Raw genomic sequence first — 18,199 nt, forward strand, 5'->3', positions numbered from 1 at the left:
CCAAAGATACTTGCAGTTTTTTGCACCAGTTTTTAACATTAAAAAAAACCCCTACAAATATGGCTGTAGGATAACCAATAAGGGACACTGTGGCTCTCTGTTGCATGCAGGAGAGACCCCAATAGCCATTTTGTTTCCACTGGACACAGCAGCAAGTACCTGTATGTCAGAAATTGAGTTCCCAACCATTAGATCGACACTAGCTCAGGCAATAGTAAAAAGAAAAATGAGGGGACTGCTGCTTTAGGAATATATATATACAGTATCTCCATGGCTGGTCAAGGAAATCACAGAAAAAAGATAGGTGCAAAACAGCGCTAATAATATATCGAATGAGAATATAAAGTGTATAAGCAGCCAGGTAAATGACTCGTGGTACAACCAGTCAGAGTGACAAAACGAAAAAAGGGGATAACCGGCGCCAATAAAGGTTAAATACCAAACCAATAAAGGTGTGACAGTCCAAATGCAGTCCTTGAGATGATGAAAAATGATGATTCTCACCTCAGCAGAATATATGTGGAAAAAGAGAAAAGAAAAACAGATAATGGTGCAGTAAATCAACACTGGGGGGGTGGACACGGACTAACAATATGGGACATACAAGACATACAAACGTAAAACACTAGCACGTCCTAATATTAATAAAAAGCAAATTTATTATGGTGTGGAAGGTGCATAAACCGCATCCGGAGGGGTAAAATTACAACCCTACTCACAAGATGCTGGAAAGGTTAAGGCAACGAACTGGATGCATGCAGCGTGGCTCTCAAGATGGCGACCGGAGCACTTTGCCTGGCGTCCACACGTGACCGGGATGGGAGGCAGGTGACTCAGATGACGGGGCCTCTGGGCGGACGTGACGTCTCCTCCGCTGTAGTCCCACCACAGGCTCACTTCCTCCAGTCCTCCTCAGCAACCGCGATACCACCGCAAATCGGTTGTAGCACTTTGAAGACTGCAGATTTCTCCTTTTGGGACTGCAGACTTCACCACGACCTGGAAACACTCTAAAAACTCGAAACTTCCCGACGCGTTTCGTACGCATGCGCGTACTTCTTCAAGGGATGTGAATGACATCCCTTGAAGTACCATTATCTGTTTTTCTTTTCTCTTTTTCCACATATATTCTGCTGAGGTGAGAATCATCATTTTTCATCATCTCAAGGACTGCATTTGGACTGTCACACCTTTATTGGTTTGGTATTTAACCTTTATTGGCGCCGGTTATCCCCTTTTTTCGTCATGGCTGGTCAAGACTATCTTTCTGCCCTCCTGTCACGTAAGGTCCTAGTAGCTACAGGCAGTGACAGGCTATCCTGTGGGGTTTACCCCCCTCACACAGCCTCCCCGAGTGGAGAGGTGGTGACACTGGGTCTGTTTTGCAGCCAATCATGGTGCAGACCCTGTGCCCTCCCCTTTTGCATTAGGGAGGATGACTTCCAAATTATACAGTCAGTGCCTTCCCACCCGGGGAAGCCCCTCCTGGGGCTGAGGGAACCAAGATCTGTGCATAGCACAAGGCCTCAACATTATCTGCTGACCAAAACCATCCAAGGGCCTGAAACACATTCTCCACTATATACAAACTCTGTAATACCATCTCCAGTGGCTGTATCAAATAAAGACCCCTTTTATATACGTCTGGCTAAGTCGCAGTCTATTGAACAGAAGTATAAGAGAAAAGAACTGTCATGGAAGGGACTGTGTGCAGCTTTGCTGTAACCTGCTGTGACTGGAGGCGCTGTTACTGAATGAAAAGAACCTGAGGATCACCTAAAGCCTGTCCTGTTCCCCACAACATCGTGGAAGCGAAGCTTTCCTGGACCCTCACGGGTAACCAGCACCACAAGTACCTGTAGCCTAGGAAAAATCTCCCGTAGCGGGGGGGGGGGGGGGGGGGGGTGGGGTTAGTAATGCTACAGATAATTATTCAAAACATACAGAACTCCATTTTCTATGTTTCAAAAATACTGTAATACTGTTATTTGTAAGAATCTGTAAGTAAATTTAACAAATTGAAATAAAAAATAAACTCAATTTAAAAAAAAAAAAAATCCTTTCCTTTACAGGAATTCCGTTGGTATTCTTTGCCGTCTTCAGACAATTGATAACAGTTGCTCTTAAATGTAAGTGACAGGCTGACGCAGTGATCGACATGTTGACCAATGATTCTTCATTGGAGAACGCCGAGGAACTCACATAATAGGGACTTGCAATGTTTATGTGTCAAAGCAACAACGGTGAAAAAAACAACAAAAAAACTGACTTATCAAAGGAGAAAATCATATTGTTTTAATACATATGCCCTCAAATAGCACAATTGTTGCCTTGATACATAGACCCAAAAGAAAAGATATTTGCCTTGTACAGCACACCTAAGTGACAAAATCACCTTTAAACTGCGACTAATAAATATCTAGTGATTACAAAAAAATGTTAAACGCACACTATAAATGGGAAAAGGGTCTTACTTAGACCATTTATTGTTATTATTATTATGAGACCAGGTGAACAACAATTCAGGGGTACACAACCAATTCATCAGTATTTTACCTGAGGACGAAGTTGTGTGTACTTGAAACATTGTTCACCTGATCACTTAATAATAACAATAATAAAAATAAATGGTATAAGACCCTTTTTTCATTTATGGTGTGTGTTTAACCTCATTCTTTTGATACATCGACCCCATATATTTAGCAGATAGATTTCCATATGCTGTACTGTAATCTCAGTGAACAGCATAGGTAGAGATCAGAGTTTACGCTAAAATGGTAATATATGCTTGGCCAATGTTTGCACAATTTTCTGTAACATCCAGGTACCAGAATATTACACACATAGTATGCTGTAATTTATATACAGATGTGCTCCACGGTGCCAAGAAAGCAAGAACAATAAAAACATATTCCAGTTAAACCTACAAAACATAATATAAAATGAGAAATACAATTGTGCTTTTCACTTTAAGAATAAAGTGAAGAATAATTGACTAAATAAGCTTTCTCACAGTAGCCTACAAGTGTTATCAAGCAAAAAATAATAATCTCTAAAGGTATTCTGTGGAAAATAATAGTCTAACACAGGGGTGAACAAATCCAGGGATGAAATAAGACTTGTCTATAAGTAATGCAAATAAAGTGTATTTGTATAGTAAAGTAAGTAGTGTACACAGTGTTCTACAAGATTGCTTCCCGTGTGGCACAGCATACAGTACATTTGTATTTAACAGTCTCATAAGTGGATTATGTGTGACAAAACTAGGATGTATCCCTACTGTGTTTGCTAAGGAATAAATACAGAGTACAATAAAGAGCTGCGACATGAGAATGAACTGGCACTGTGGACACATTTGCCTAAATCGTCTGTGCCCCATAGGTTTTCCATAGGGCAGCAGTCAATTTATGTTGGGTCATGTGTAAATTTCTTGTGGTAAGGTAACAATACAGTTTACAGTCACAAGGCAGAGATTGAGGAAGTCACAATCAGAAGTCACTCAGAGCCATCATCACTTGTCCTCTTAGTCTTTACCCTTCACAGAGCAGTGCTTATAATGAATGATGGCATCAGAAAGAGATAAAGGTAGAGTAGTTATAATGACAGACATAAAAGGTGAAGATCCCAAATAGTATATTGATTCACAGACAACAATTCAGTCTGCTTGTTCCCTTCACTGCATCACAACGGACTTCACTTGTACAATTTACAGGGTATTTGTAAAACCTCATCCTTAAACGTAGTGTGATTTGTGATAATACAGCTGAATTGTCTGGGCTGTGGGTTTAACTTATGCTTTTGTTTGGTCACTCAGATAATTATCTCCATCTTGTGGATATTTATCCATAGTGCCAAGTGCAGAACAACGTCCTGTGTATTCAGCAAAAAGTCGCAAGTCAGATGGTTGTACTGTATACACCCAAGTGCTGCTTTAGTGTTAAATGTGTTCTTCATTCATTCAATCTGTGCAGCTTCTCAGCTGCTGGTAGGGGAAAAAAATATCTTATTTGCAATAATACTAGGTTTTTAGTCAGTTCTCAGCTGTTGAATATCACCTTTTATGCTAGTCTGTCATGCACAGAGTCTAAAAATAAATGATGCAACTTACTGCTGTCCAAACTCCAATTCTGCATCGAGAACACATCCATCCATCATGAATTTCATGTAAAGGAACACCATAACAACCTGCAATGAGAGAACGTCGTTAATTCATTCTGCCCCTTTTGGTCTTTGAATCTTCAAGAAACTTAGTGGTGGATGGAGCAAGAACACGACAGCCGTAAAGTGAAAATAACCAAGACAAAGTGTCCTTGGCATTTCAGACACATATCAAGGGTTCTCCTATGAGACAGTACACCTTGTACGAAATAACTGCACATGATATACACATTGTATCATATTGAGAAAGCAAACTGTTAAATGCTTATGTGTAAGTAACTGTATTTAATGCTTAGAGTTTCAGGCCTACACTTTTTCAAAATGATAAAATGTAGAGTTAACCCAATAGAAAGATCAGGGGTCACATTAAAGCAGAAATGTTGCGCTCTTGTAAACAGGTGCTTAATATTTTTGAAAATTCTCATTTACCTCATGGAAAAACCTGCGTCCACAGGTAGTATTAGGTCCCGAATATACTGGTCATGCCGTGAAGTGGCTGCAGGTTTATAACACTTTGGCCAAAGGGTTTAACTAAATTACCCTTCCTCATGAGAATACCAACATTGAAGTATTTAACTGTGTATTTTGTCATATTGGATATTTTTGTCTTTTGTTGTATATATTTGGTCACGCTTAGTAGCACTCCTTTTGGCACAAATATATATATACTAGCTGAGAGACCCGGCGTTGCCCGGGATGTAATGTTCCCGTTCCTCTCTCTCCTCCCCCCTCTCTCTGTTTGTCCCCCATTCACATCAATCCAGTCCCCCCCCTCCCTCCCTCCTTTACAGCTTCATGTAGCGTGTGTGCGTCAGTCACTGTGTGTTTGCTCGCGCGTCAGTGAGTCTGAGGCAGAAACACAAACACACACAGACTGACTGACGCACACACAGTCAGTGTGTGCCTCAGTCAGTGTGTGCGTGCGTCAGTCAGGCTTTGTGTGCGCGTCAGTCAGTGTGTGCGTGCGTGCGTCAAAGGGAGGGGGGGGCGTCAAAGGGAGGGGGGGGCGTCAAAGGGAGGGGGGGGGCGTCAAAGGGAGGGGGGGGCGTCAAAGGGAGGGGGGGGCGCCTCAAAGGCATGGATTCCTCCCCCTGCATTTCCTGCAGTGGACAGGAGGGGGGGGGCAGTGGACAGGAGGGGGGGGGCAGTGGACAGGAGGGGGGGGCAGTGGACAGGAGGGGGGGGGCAGTGGACAGGAGGGGGGGGGCAGTGGACAGGAGGGGGGGGGGCAGTGGACAGGAGGGGGGGGGCAGTGGACAGGAGGGGGGGGGCAGTGGACAGGAGGGGGGGGGCAGTGGACAGGAGGGGGGGGGGCAGTGGACAGGAGGGGGGGGGCAGTGGACAGGAGGGGGGGGGCAGTGGACAGGAGGGGGGGGGGCAGTGGACAGGAGGGGGGGGGGAGTGGACAGGAGGGGGGGGGCAGTGGACAGGAGGGGGGGGGCAGTGGACAGGAGGGGGGGGCAGTGGACAGGAGGGGGGGGGCAGTGGACAGGAGGGGGGGGGCAGTGGACAGGAGGGAGGGGGCAGTGGACAGGAGGGGGGGGGCAGTGGACAGGAGGGGGGGGCAGTGGACAGGAGGGGGGGCAGTGGACAGGAGGGGGGGGCAGTGGACAGGAGGGGGGGGCAGTGGACAGGAGGGGGGGCAGTGGACAGGAGGGGGGGGCAGTGGACAGGAGGGGGGACAGGAGGGGGGACGCAGTGGACAGGAGGGGGGACGCAGTGGACAGGAGGGGGGACGCAGTGGACAGGAGGGGGGGGCAGTGGACAGGAGGGGGGGGCAGTGGACAGGAGGGGGGGGCAGTGGATAGGAGGGGGGGGCAGTGGACAGTGACACACACACACACACACACACACACACACACACACACACCTCAGTTGATGCGCCCTTTCTCAGTTCCGTTTGGCGCCGGAGGTGGGGAGCGACACCTACCTGTACTTCCGGGCGCCGCCACCGTCTGACTCGGCGCCGCGAGGGAGGAAGGGGGTCCGCCATCTTACGCGCCGCGTGGCAGCTGCGGGAAGCGAGGTGATTTGGAGCGGGGAGGCGGGAAGCGAGGTGATTTGGAGCGGGGAGGGGTGATTTGGAGCGGGGAGAGGTGATTTGGAGCGGGGAGAGGTGATTTGGAGCGGGGAGAGGTGATTTGGAGCGGGGAGAGGTGATGCCGCTGGGGAGGGGGAAGAGGTGATGCCGCTGGGGAGGGGGAAGAGGTGATGCCGCTGGGGAGGGGGAAGAGGTGATGCCGCTGGGGAGGGGGAAGAGGTGATGCCGCTGGGGAGGGGGAAGAGGTGATGCCGCTGGGGAGGGGGAAGAGGTGATGCCGCTGGGGAGGGGGAAGAGGTGATGCCGCTGGGGAGGGGGAAGAGGTGATGCCGCTGGGGAGGGGGAAGAGGTGATGCCGCTGGGGAGGGGGAAGAGGTGATGCCGCTGGGGAGGGGGAAGAGGTGATGCCGCTGGGGAGGGGGAAAAGGTGATTTGGAGAGGGGAGAGAGGTGTGTGTGTGTGTGTGTGTGTGTGTGTGTGTTTTATTTTTTTGGACCTTTGGCCCGTCACTCCGCCTCAGGCCAATGAGAGGTGTGGGGGGCGGGCCAAGGGGGTGGTGTGAGTGTGTGAGGCCAATGAGAGGTGTGCGGGGGCGGGCGGGCCAAGGGACCAATGAGATTGCCGCTAGGGACACCGGACATCCAGCAGGCAGGCATGCATGCAGGCAGGCAGGCAGGCAAACAAACATACAGTGCTTTCACTAATATAGTATAAGATATATATATATATATATATATATATATATATATATATATATATATATAAAACCAGGTGTCCCACCAAGGAGACAAAAAACAGCACTCAAGGTATATTGCAAAAGTGTATTTGAAAAAAAGCAGGCACATATAAATCCAACGTTTCGGTCCTGTATAGGACCTTCCTCAGGGACGTGCTGGAGAACACTGCCCAAGGAAAACATATATACCCATCACCCACCTGTGTGCATAATCAAGAACCAGCTGATTGTAATTAAAAACGGGAGTACTGTAGGCGCATGGGAGCCCTGTCATCACTGTGCAGCAGCCCAGCCTCACCACTCCTCTGTTTACACTTAGCTATCAATGCCAGACACACCGCACATGTGCGCCTGCGGGTGGAGCCAGTGAGCACACCAGTCATGCAATAGGGAGCAGGGGCAATGATAACTCCCTATTGCAGTCTGCTTCTGCCTACACTCCCATGGTTACAGACGCTTTAGTTGCGTCGCCATGGCAACAGCGGATGCCTTAGAATGACTGATGTGCTCACTGGCTCCACCCGCAGGCGCACATGTGCGGTGTGTCTGGCATTGATAGCTAAGTGTAAACAGAGGAGTGGTGAGGCTGGGCTGCTGCACAGTGATGACATTGCTCCCATGCGCCTACAGTACTCCCGTTTTTAATTACAATCAGCTGGTTCTTGATTATGCACACAGGTGGGTGATGGGTATATATGTTTTCCTTGGGCAGTGTTCTCCAGCACGCCCCTGAGGAAGGTCCTATACAGGACCGAAACATTGGATTTATATGTGCCTGCTTTTTTTTAAATACACTTTTGCAATATACCTTGAGTGCTGTTTTTTGTCTCCTTGGTGGGACACCTGGTTTCCTGTTATTTTTGTTGAACAAGCACCTATTTCTTTGGAGCCTCTGAAGTGCCTGCTGTTATATATATATATATATATATATATATATATATATATATATATATATATATATATATATATATATATATATATATATATATATATATATATATACACATAAATACATATATATATATATATATATACACAAATACAGGTAAACCCCGTTATAACGCGCCTCGCTATACCGCGATTCGGTTATAACGCGGTTTTCCCGTGGCTCCCGTTAAAAAAAAAATTAAATTTTTTTTTTTTGCACACTGCACACACTGCTCATTGCTCACACTGCACATTGCTCACATAGCACACACTCTGCTCATTGCTCACACTGCACACACTGACACACTGCTCATTGCTCACACTGACACACTGCTAATTGCTCACACTGCACACTGCGCACACACTGGTCATTGCACACACTGACACACTGCTCATTGCTCACACCGCACACACCACACAAACCACACAAACACAGGCATGGGGCTACAGGGTGGGGGCACTGCGTGCCGCTGGGGGTGGTGCTGCGGTGGAGGGGGGTGATGGCTGCGGGGGCCCCCGATGCTGCAGGGGCTGGTGGGATGGCCCGGTGCAGTGCGGGGGCCCCCGATGCTGCGGGGGCTGGTGGGATGGCCCGGTGCAGTGCGGGGGGGCAGGTAGGTGGGGGTAGGTTGGCGGTACGGCCCGGGGTGGGGGGTGGGACATCATTGGGGGGTGGGGGGGTGGCAGGGCCCTGCGATGCGGCGGAGTGGCAGGACGACCCTGCGCTACGGCGGGGCGTTGGGGCCCGGTCCTGCGAGGGGGAGGGTGGTGACGGTGCTGGGGAGGTTGGTGCTGCAGGGGTCCAGGCGGCTGATCACCTGTTCCCCGGGACTCCCTCTCGCGCCGGAGCTGATGACTTCGGCAGTTTTTTTTTCTTCTGTTCCCCGGGCCTCCCTCTCGCGGGAAGGGGCTGGGAGGGAGAGGGAGGGGGCTGGGAGGGAGAGGGAGGGGGCTGGGAGGGAGAGGGCTGGGAGGGAGAGGGAGGAGGCATGTGGCCCGCATGTAGGGCTTCCGGACACCTCTTCCTTCCTTCCCTCCTCACTCCCTCCCGAACAGGCACGCGGCGGCCATTTTTTTTTCTCAAATTAAAGCGACCCCGTTATTAACGCGGTGGTCTCGGGGTGGACCCCGAGGACCGCGTTATAACGGGGTTTACCTGTGTATATATATATATATATATATATATATATATATATATATATATATATATATATATATATATATATACACACACACACACACACACACACACACACACACACACACAGTGTTCGACAAATCCATTAAAATACAGGCCCGTGGCGACTGGATTTGACCCCGTGGCGACTGGATTTGACCCCGTGGCGACCTCCTCATGGCCGACACCAAGCAGGGCGGGATTGGGAGCGGGACTAGGTGGCGAGTAGATTTTTTGGTTCGGCGAGTAGATTTTTGGGTGATTTGTCAACCACTGTGTGTGTGTAATATATATATAGATATATATATATATATATTCATACACACACACAATGTGGTGGGTTCTGGAGTTAGAGCTTGCTGGGAATGTGTGTTCATTAGTATTTAGAACACCTGACTGCTAAATAGCACACGAGAAAAAAAAAATGTATAGGGCACTGCCACTACTGTAGATACATAAGGGGCCTACAATATTGTATGATTGTTTTTTTTGTTGCTACTTTTTACACACGAGAGGTGCCTACCTGAGACTGAACACCATCCTTAAGTAGTCTAAAGTACCGATTCTATTGAATGGTTGTACCAGTGGAGAAAAGGGATGCAAACTCCTCCAGTATTTCATGACATGAATAATTATAAAAGCTATAAAATGTCCTGTGAGTCGAGATACACATGAAACAGAATATACAGACGGGTGGGTTCTTCTTACTTGCATGAACCTGCACAGAACACTCTGTACAGGTAAGCAGCTGACTTCTTCCATCATCCTTGATAAAGGCATTCGGAGGTGAGTGCTCTGTATTGTCTTCACTGTATATGAAACACATCTCTGGGATCAAAGGCTTTGTTTTCGGATCGGATGGAGTTATCCCATTTGATACACTTTCCCAGTATGACTGAATTTCATAGTTATAGGTGTCTGACTGAAAAACACACAAACCCCACATGCTGTAAATTAAACGTAAACGTAAACGTAAACAAATGTAAATACACTTTACCTCCAATAATTGCAGAGCAAATAATTATAATAATATATATAACTAATGCAATGAACAAAAACTGCTGCAAATTCGGTTGGCTTTATCATCGTCATCATTTTACCCCCGTTATTAAATCATAGCCATTTCTGTTCAGGTCACACAATCCTGGCCTGCTGAAATGTAACATGGAGCTAACCCAAACGTAAACCTAGCTTTAATCAAAGTGGTCCTTCATTAAGAATATACAAGCTATGCCGTATGCTAGTTTGTCTGTCTCATGTTAATATATGTTAAAAAAAAGTGGAAGAAATAAGTGCGTTTAAGTTTATAGATTTTAAATGCAAGAAATCCTATCCGATAATGCAAGACTTGCACGTCCCTTGTGAGCATACTGTACTTTTTTGGAGTGGATTGAAAGTTTAGGAAGAGAGCTGCCCTCCCTTGTACTCGCATTATAGGTACACCACTTTATATTATTTTGCCCGTCATTACTGGTACCCATAACTCAAATAATTTCTAAGCCTCATACAAGGATATTAAGATGTAATTTGCTCTTGCAGGGTCTGGAATTATTTTATAGCCCTTTTGCAACAATATACATGGTCACGAAGACAGAGGCAAAACATGACTGTTCCAAAGCATTAAAAATATATAGATTACATGCTGTGCAGCAGTATACTGTATATAACTATGGTAATTAAAAATCACAAATGCTAAACATTACATGAAGTTACATAAACTAAAATTACTCTCTTTTATACATCATAAAAAATATGGACATTTGCTATAAGAACCATGTCAAATGAACTTTTCTGGGTCTCCCTGTAGGGACAACACAAATCTCTTACCCATAAACCATTGCTGAAAGCAACAATCCACACAACTTAATTTTGGGGATTTTTAAAGAATCTTATCTGAACCAGGATGGTCCCTAAAGTCTGCTCTGTGGTCCCCAAAGTTCAGGGCAGCCCCCAGATCCCATGGTACTGCCCATAACAGATAATCTGCTCCCTGTGCACAAAATGGCCCTGGGGTCAGGCTTCCTTCAGATGGCCAAAAGAAAGTCATGGCGTCATCAGAAGACGACGTTACAGACTTCTATTAGTCACTGCGCAGCCATATTTGTCGTTTTATGTCTCTCTCACTGGCACAAAAACCGACAAGGAATCGGGGTCCCCAGACTTAGGGGGATCACAGACCTGCTCCTGGGGATCTCCCAGTACAGAAAATATGTAAAAAAAAAATAATTGGTTGGGATTACTGTTTAAATCGCAAATCAGATCTGAAATAGATGTATTTCACATCATATACTATTATTCTGAACTTGTGACCTTATAATTACAAAACGTAAAAATATTCACCATGAGAGAACACTAGATCCTGGTTGTGATACATATATAATAAACCCAAGGGCTTCAAGGTATGGGAGAGACACGTTGCATTTCCAAACTTTTGTCAGGTTTCAGGAAACCAACAATGTTCATTTTACATACTGCATTGTACATTTTTAAAATCAACATATTTGGAATGTTCTCCCAACTCAGGATCAGCAGCAATTAGGAAATAGTGAGAGCAATGACACATCTTAAAACAGGCAAATGACTTTGTTCACATAAAACGTCCACTGATAACATACTTGACACTGTCGGTGGCGAAGGAGAAAATGCATGCGATTGTTTAAATCGTCTCGTAAAAGTTATGGTTCCCTCAATTCAAAACCTCATGGAAGCTCCCTGAAGTTATTCCTTAGAGTGCGCCACAGATTAAGTGTTTCTTGCTGGGTGAATGCTATTAAGAACGTTATATGCAATTACAGAGTATTTCAGTGAATGAACTGATATATTTGTGTTAGAAACCAACTGTTTATCCGGAAACGAGGAAGGTCATACTGCTTGACAAGCTGATCCCTTAAGATTCAACTCCTCATTTAAGTCTTACCTTGTGATAAGGCAAAAAGAGAGTGCAAATGGCGCAGTATGGTTTGTTTTTGGAAACAGATGCATTGTACTCTCTTTCAGCAGCAAAACTGTGCAGCCTTTTCTGCCAGAGGTGAAGAAGAGGTTTGGCCCAAAACTCCGATTCCTGCACATCATCATCTACTAATGGACTTTCAGACAATTCTGTGGCCAAAAAAGAATAACATCATAGCTGTTCATACCATTTCCAAACATATTTACAGTGTGCAATATATTGGCTGCTTCCTTAGCAATAAACAGAAAAAAGAATAAGCAATAAACAGAAAAAAAAGAATATACTTAAATGTCACGATGTAATAATATAGATAAGTGTTATTCGTTCTCCTCCTGTCAAATGTGCAGAGCCAAGATTCCACCCCCCAAAAAATTAAAATACACATACAATATATATTTGCAGTATGTCAAACATAGGGAGAGAGCATTGAACCAGGGAGAAATCAGATTGCCATTTCTGGAGTCTGTAAGGATGTTTTTACCATTATTGGTAAATGTCTCACCGGGTTTTTTTGTTTGAGCCTCTGTAGCAATATACTGTACCTGTAAATGTAGAATGAGTATTTTGCCCCAATTAGCATTTAACAAAGGCCGAATTGATGGACAGGTTTTCTTTTCTTTTTTAACAAGGTCTATTATGTTATTACATTACTATTTCAGCTAACGACACCATTAGATCAAAAATAATCACCCATAAATTGCATGCCTGGTACCAAATGCAGTTTTTAACTCTATTCCTGCTTTTACGTCTAAATTCCTATTTTTCTCTATTTGTATTTCCTCACATAATTCAAACACTACTTATGATTATTGATTTATTTTTAAATATATATAATACATATGTTTCTGTTTCTATCAGTTCAAAGTTGCTTTTTTCCCCCATACGAAACGAACCATAGAAAAATATTCCAATCACTGGGAAATTCTTTCATTTCAAGGTGCATATCTTAGTACCGCAGGAAGACCACTTAAGCTATATTTTTCCTCTGAATAGCTTCAAATGTCACTTCACACATTGGTTCATTTCTTATGAACTGCATTTATTTTTGGATATTTCTTTCATGGTGCCCTTTCAGAGCACATGGTAAATGTAACACTTCTCACTTTGATATACATAAATTTATTTTCACATCCATTTAATTATAAACTTCTTGAACATCAAACAAAGACTTTGGAGGTCTGGTATCCTCCTAAACTTGATTCATCTACAGTATAAAGACCTCTTATAAAATACAAGTGAACAGAAAAATAATTCCTTTATCTACTAATCATTCAAAATAATATTGTAGTAATGTGGTTATTCAGAGACATTTATTATCCTTAAGCAAAATCTATAGTCTAGAGCAGGGGGGCGCAAACTTTTTTCCCTGCGCCCCCCTGCCGGCTGTCCCCTCACTCCCGCGCCCCCTCCCAACCCCAACTTACCCGCGCTCCGGCGTAATGACGTCACGTTGCCATAGCAACGTGACGTCACATGACCTCGCAGCGTCATTTTGACGCTGCGTTGCCATGGCGACACAGGGAGGAAGCCGCCGGAGCCACGGTAAGTTAGGTTTACAGAGGCCCTGCAGCTCCCCCGGCACTTAATTTAAGTGCCTTCGGGAAGCGCGCGGGGCCTCTGTAAACCCTGCGCCCCCCGTCGGCAGTGTCGCGCCCCCCCTGGGGGTCGCGCCCCACAGTTTGCACACCGCTGGTCTAGAGAACACTAAATTCTCAACTTTTCCATAATGTTGTGCAACAGCTCCTTATTCCTGTTTTAGGCTGCGTCCCCGCTAGCGTTGAGCGCGCGGCGCTTACTTACATAGATATATGTAAGTCCCCGCTCACGCTGTGCGCGCACGCACACACGCTCACCGCGCTCGGTGTTTAGATAAACAAAAAAAATTATACATTCCGCACGCTCAACTACCCGCAATGCCCATCCCCCCCCACGTAAATGCAGGACACCCAGCGTACTCAGCGCCAGCGGGGACTCAGCCTAAGTTGTTTATTCATGATTTTGATTAGAATCCTCAGCCAACCAAAATATATTCTTGTTATAAATGGCATCTTCATAGCTATTAAGGGTCCCCCACTCCAGAGTGAGAGTCTGAGCCCCACACATGCTTGAGATCTGCATGAGACCCCTCCTTACCTCTAGAGCAGGGGATCCGTGTCTGCAGAAGGAGGTGGGGATAAGCTGCCAGGGGCGGGACAATGACATTTGTGAGAGCAGGAATGGCGCCTGCGGGTGGGGGTCAATGACAAAGGTGGGGGTGGTGGAGGTAATGACAGAATGGGGCAGGGTTAGAACTATTTCTCAGACTCTCCTAGGTCTGGGACGTTTGGTCGCAGCCGTTTCACTGCGACCAAGACACCAGTGTATAGCCGCCACTCGCCTCACTGCAGGGACATATCGCCGTTGGCTGGTTCGCCGCCAAGATAAGCTCCTAACTTTACCCTTACCCTAAAAACCTTAACTTGGTTCCCTCACCCTGGTCCCCTTACACAAAAAACCTTAGACGGTCCCCCCCCCCTTACCCTAAAAACCAAACCCTACAACCCCTAAAGTTAACCCATAGTACTAATAAATGCTAAAGCACTTCCCTTAGTGGCGGCGACAGCAGCAGCTAAATGGCTGCAGCGAGATGCCGGCGGCGAGACGTCCAGCGGCGGCTAAATGGCAGTGGCAGGGTGGTTGCGGCAAGATGTTCCATTCCGCTCCCAGAGGTGTGAGATTTACTGTATGCTTCGTGAAACCTCGAGATACAATTCTAATGCGTGAAAGTCACACACATTGCGTTATACAGTACTTGGGCTGTATCTTTGTTGGATTACTGCTGTTTAAAAATGCGAGATTTGAGAACCAATTATTTGCTGAATTTAGTCTGGTAGTTTTCAACACCATCTCCTTAGGTAACTTTACCCAGGCCATGTTTTGTGGATACGAAATCAGAATGTTATTAGTATTCAAAGTATTTTCATGTTCAATTCATTCTTTGCTTATTTCTAAAATCTGCGTAGTACGTTGTTAATCCATAGTCCCCCCCCAAAAAATAAAATTAGTTGATAACCTGATTGTGTTGATCTATTTCTAACTTTTCAGGTTTTTTTTTTTTTTTTTTTAATCATCTTTTGTTACGTTTTCATTGGTTTCATGTGTGAGGCTCAGCACACCCAAAGCAGTGACGTGTTCAGCTTCATCACAAACGCCGCACACCCAGCAAACGACGTAATCCCAAACTCCGCCCACCAGTGCAACAACGCAAAGAGTGTCTTCACGCTCCTGCTCTCATGGTCCACCATGTAAATAGCCAGCGGGCACCCCCTTTCACTGCCCGTGTGATTTCTACACTTCACCGGGAGACTGTGAGAAGGGGGTCAAAACTGTGTGTGACATGCTGGGATCATGTGAGTTGGCAGGTATGGGTTTCTTATTTCTCTGGCATCCTGCAGTGCAGGACTTCTGGATGGTGCCTGCCCATTCTCTTGTGGCATTCTGGTCTGGATTGTCTCTAGGCCGGCTGGCCTAGAATGGCATGCTTGCCCCACAATGGGGAAGACTCATAGTCCTCTTACTCCCTTTCAGGATCAGAGCCAGACCTTTCCTACGCCCATACCTACTCCTAGAAGGGTAGAGTAGCATTCTCCTCTACTTCCTCACTCCACCAGGAGCTCCAAGAGAACTCCTTCTACCTACTCACTCCATGAGGAGCTCAGAAGAACTGCTCGCTAACTTTAGCCTACTCCCTTAGAAACGTCTGGAAGGGGCGGGCTCATAGACTGTACCCACCTACAAGGGGCTGTACACAGGCTACTAGACACCACCTACCTTCCTTCACTTTCTGGGGAAGCAAGAGGGGGCCCACGGGCCCACAGATTAACCTGCTAATGCCTGGATCTTAACAGGGCATACATAGCAGATACACTATGTGGGGGAGAAACAGGTACAGTTGGACATACCCTGTTACATATATAAATACACATCACATTAGTATAATAACTTAACCCTGAGCAGTGGTTCTGAAAGCTTTGATTTCAACGTCTCCATTCAAAAATGTCTCATTAGCCCCTAGCTCACCCTACATGTAAGGCATTGTAAAGTTTTCAAACACTATTCCCTAAATACCTTCAACAGGACGTATCCTAGATCTGCCCACATAAGAATTCTCAATTTTAAAATCATTATCACAGATTGCTAAAGAAAAGTGGGATTGAAACGTCTAAAATCCAGCATTTCCAAACTCGGAAATTAATTAGGTACAAAAAGTAATACGTTTATTGGTTTTCAAGCATGAACTATAGCTTGAACTATGCATAGCTTTGCCATTCCAGCCCCACTTTCTCTTAAACGTGATGCATGCTGGAATAGAAAGCAACGACGAGTAACTGCACATGTTTATCCTTTACTGGGCAGGGTTCCCACATTTGATATCCTAGCCTGTTTAACCGCTTACGACACTATTTTACTGCCCACCACTCTTCTGAGGCCGACCACTTCAGCCCTAGATTTTATAGTTTCTGGTAGAATCTTTTCTGCTTTGAATGCCATCCACAGTGGGGGAAAAAATCCTTACCAAGCTAAAATGTGGTTTTCAGAAGGAAAAAATAATTGAGGCCATTTGCAGAGCTGGCCTCTGCCAGTAGTCATCTGACCAAGTAGATGCAAATAGCCGTGGCCCCAAATGCAATCTTTATTTTTTTTCTTTTGCAAACAATTTCACTGTTTCATTGATGTTTTTTGCCTCTATGCTGCAAGATTCTCTACTAAGAAGGATGAAACAACATCTGTGATTCTCCCAGGTACTCGAGCATAATCTCAGCACTGGGAGTCATTGTATCAGATCTGGAATGTTATGCAGGAAATACAAATGCTGTACCTCACAGCACAGAAATGTTGGCTTGGAGCCTTTACTGTTTGTACCTAGTACACCAATGGATCTGTTCCCCATTGTTTCTGTGTTAACCGTCTTACAATAAGGGGGAAGAAAAACGAAAAAGAAAGTGAATACAAGCATGTTCATAATTTTACTATTACTGTAAGAACTAAAATGTATGCAGCCCCCCCAACCCCCCCCCAAAAAAAGCCTCAGCAATGGAGAGAAAAAAAAACTAAAGTGGGATTGGACTGCACATGATAACATCAAATAAATTGCTTATTTAAATGAATGAAATATGTTTCCTTTTGACTTAATAATCAGAGGCAAAGAAGTGCATATTAGGACATACTCAAACTGCAGGGTGGGAGGAGGTTCAGGGGAAATGTGAGGAAGTGCTGCTGTCAGAGAGGGTCTTGATTCATGGGATAGGCTCATAATTGAGGTGGTGGAGATAGTACATTAAAGTAATTCAAAACTGCTTGGGGTAGACACAAAGCTATGATAAGTGTTTAGGAAAGGCAAGGATCCAATACGGTTTGAGGAGCACAACATATAGGAAAGTGAGCAGAATATGTTCGCCAAGAGGTTATATATCATCAATGTTTATGTTTCTATAGAAGAACATAGAAAAAAAACCCTATATTACATAGTAGATGAGGTTGAAAAAAAGAAGTCCATCAAGTCCAACCTATGCTAAATTTAGACAACCAATACTTTATCCAATATTTGTACTTACTGATGCAGCGGCCGTTATTCGAACACTTCACGCGTCATGTACATCGGAATCCCGATTTGAAACCGCGGGATGAATTCAAGCCTCCCCGCACTAAGATGCGAGCGCGGCGAGTGCAGAAAAATGAGTTTTAGTGTTCTGGCTTTCAAAAACATGAAATTGACACAGTAGCAAAGCACTGTACACATTACAATTCATCCATTTTATTGCAAACCAAGAAACAGAATCCATGAAATTCAAACAAAACATCCGCGATAAGTGCGGGTGCATGGGGCGATTGGCCGTGTTAGCGCGGGTGCATGGGGCGATTGGCCGTGTTAGCGCGGGTGCATGGGGCGATTGGCCGTGTTCATGCTGCGTGGGGAACAGCAGAGAACTCAAAAACGGCGCCGTGATGTGTTCGAATAACGGCCGCTGCATCAGTACAGCATATTAATCCAGAGGAAGCTCTATAGAAATGAACTGAACAATTTGTCACACTGAATGTGTATTGGGGCTTTTTTGTTTAATAGTGTATATTTGAAGTCAATTTCCCAGTAGCACTTTAATTGCCACAAATATATACTGCATACAAATCTGCATAATAATAGTTTGTTCTTGTATAGTGCTGCTAGTTTTA

At 45.1% G+C, this 18,199-nt stretch overlaps 1 protein-coding gene across 1 annotated transcript in view; it reads right to left on the minus strand.

The window, feature by feature from the left end:
- The window catches only part of KDM4C (lysine demethylase 4C), a 418,437-nt gene that overhangs the window by 98,823 nt on the left and 301,415 nt on the right, over nt 1–18,199 (minus strand). The window contains exons 13-15 of the mRNA XM_075596483.1: nt 11,957–12,138; nt 9,748–9,961; nt 4,109–4,185 (exon numbers count right to left, since the gene is read on the minus strand). Coding sequence (XP_075452598.1) covers nt 4,109–4,185; nt 9,748–9,961; nt 11,957–12,138 — 473 coding nt within the window. The remainder of the gene's footprint in view (nt 1–4,108; nt 4,186–9,747; nt 9,962–11,956; nt 12,139–18,199) is intronic.

The sequence above is a fragment of the Ascaphus truei genome, chromosome 1 (assembly GCF_040206685.1).
Source record: "Ascaphus truei isolate aAscTru1 chromosome 1, aAscTru1.hap1, whole genome shotgun sequence".
Lineage (NCBI taxonomy): Eukaryota > Metazoa > Chordata > Amphibia > Anura > Ascaphidae > Ascaphus > Ascaphus truei.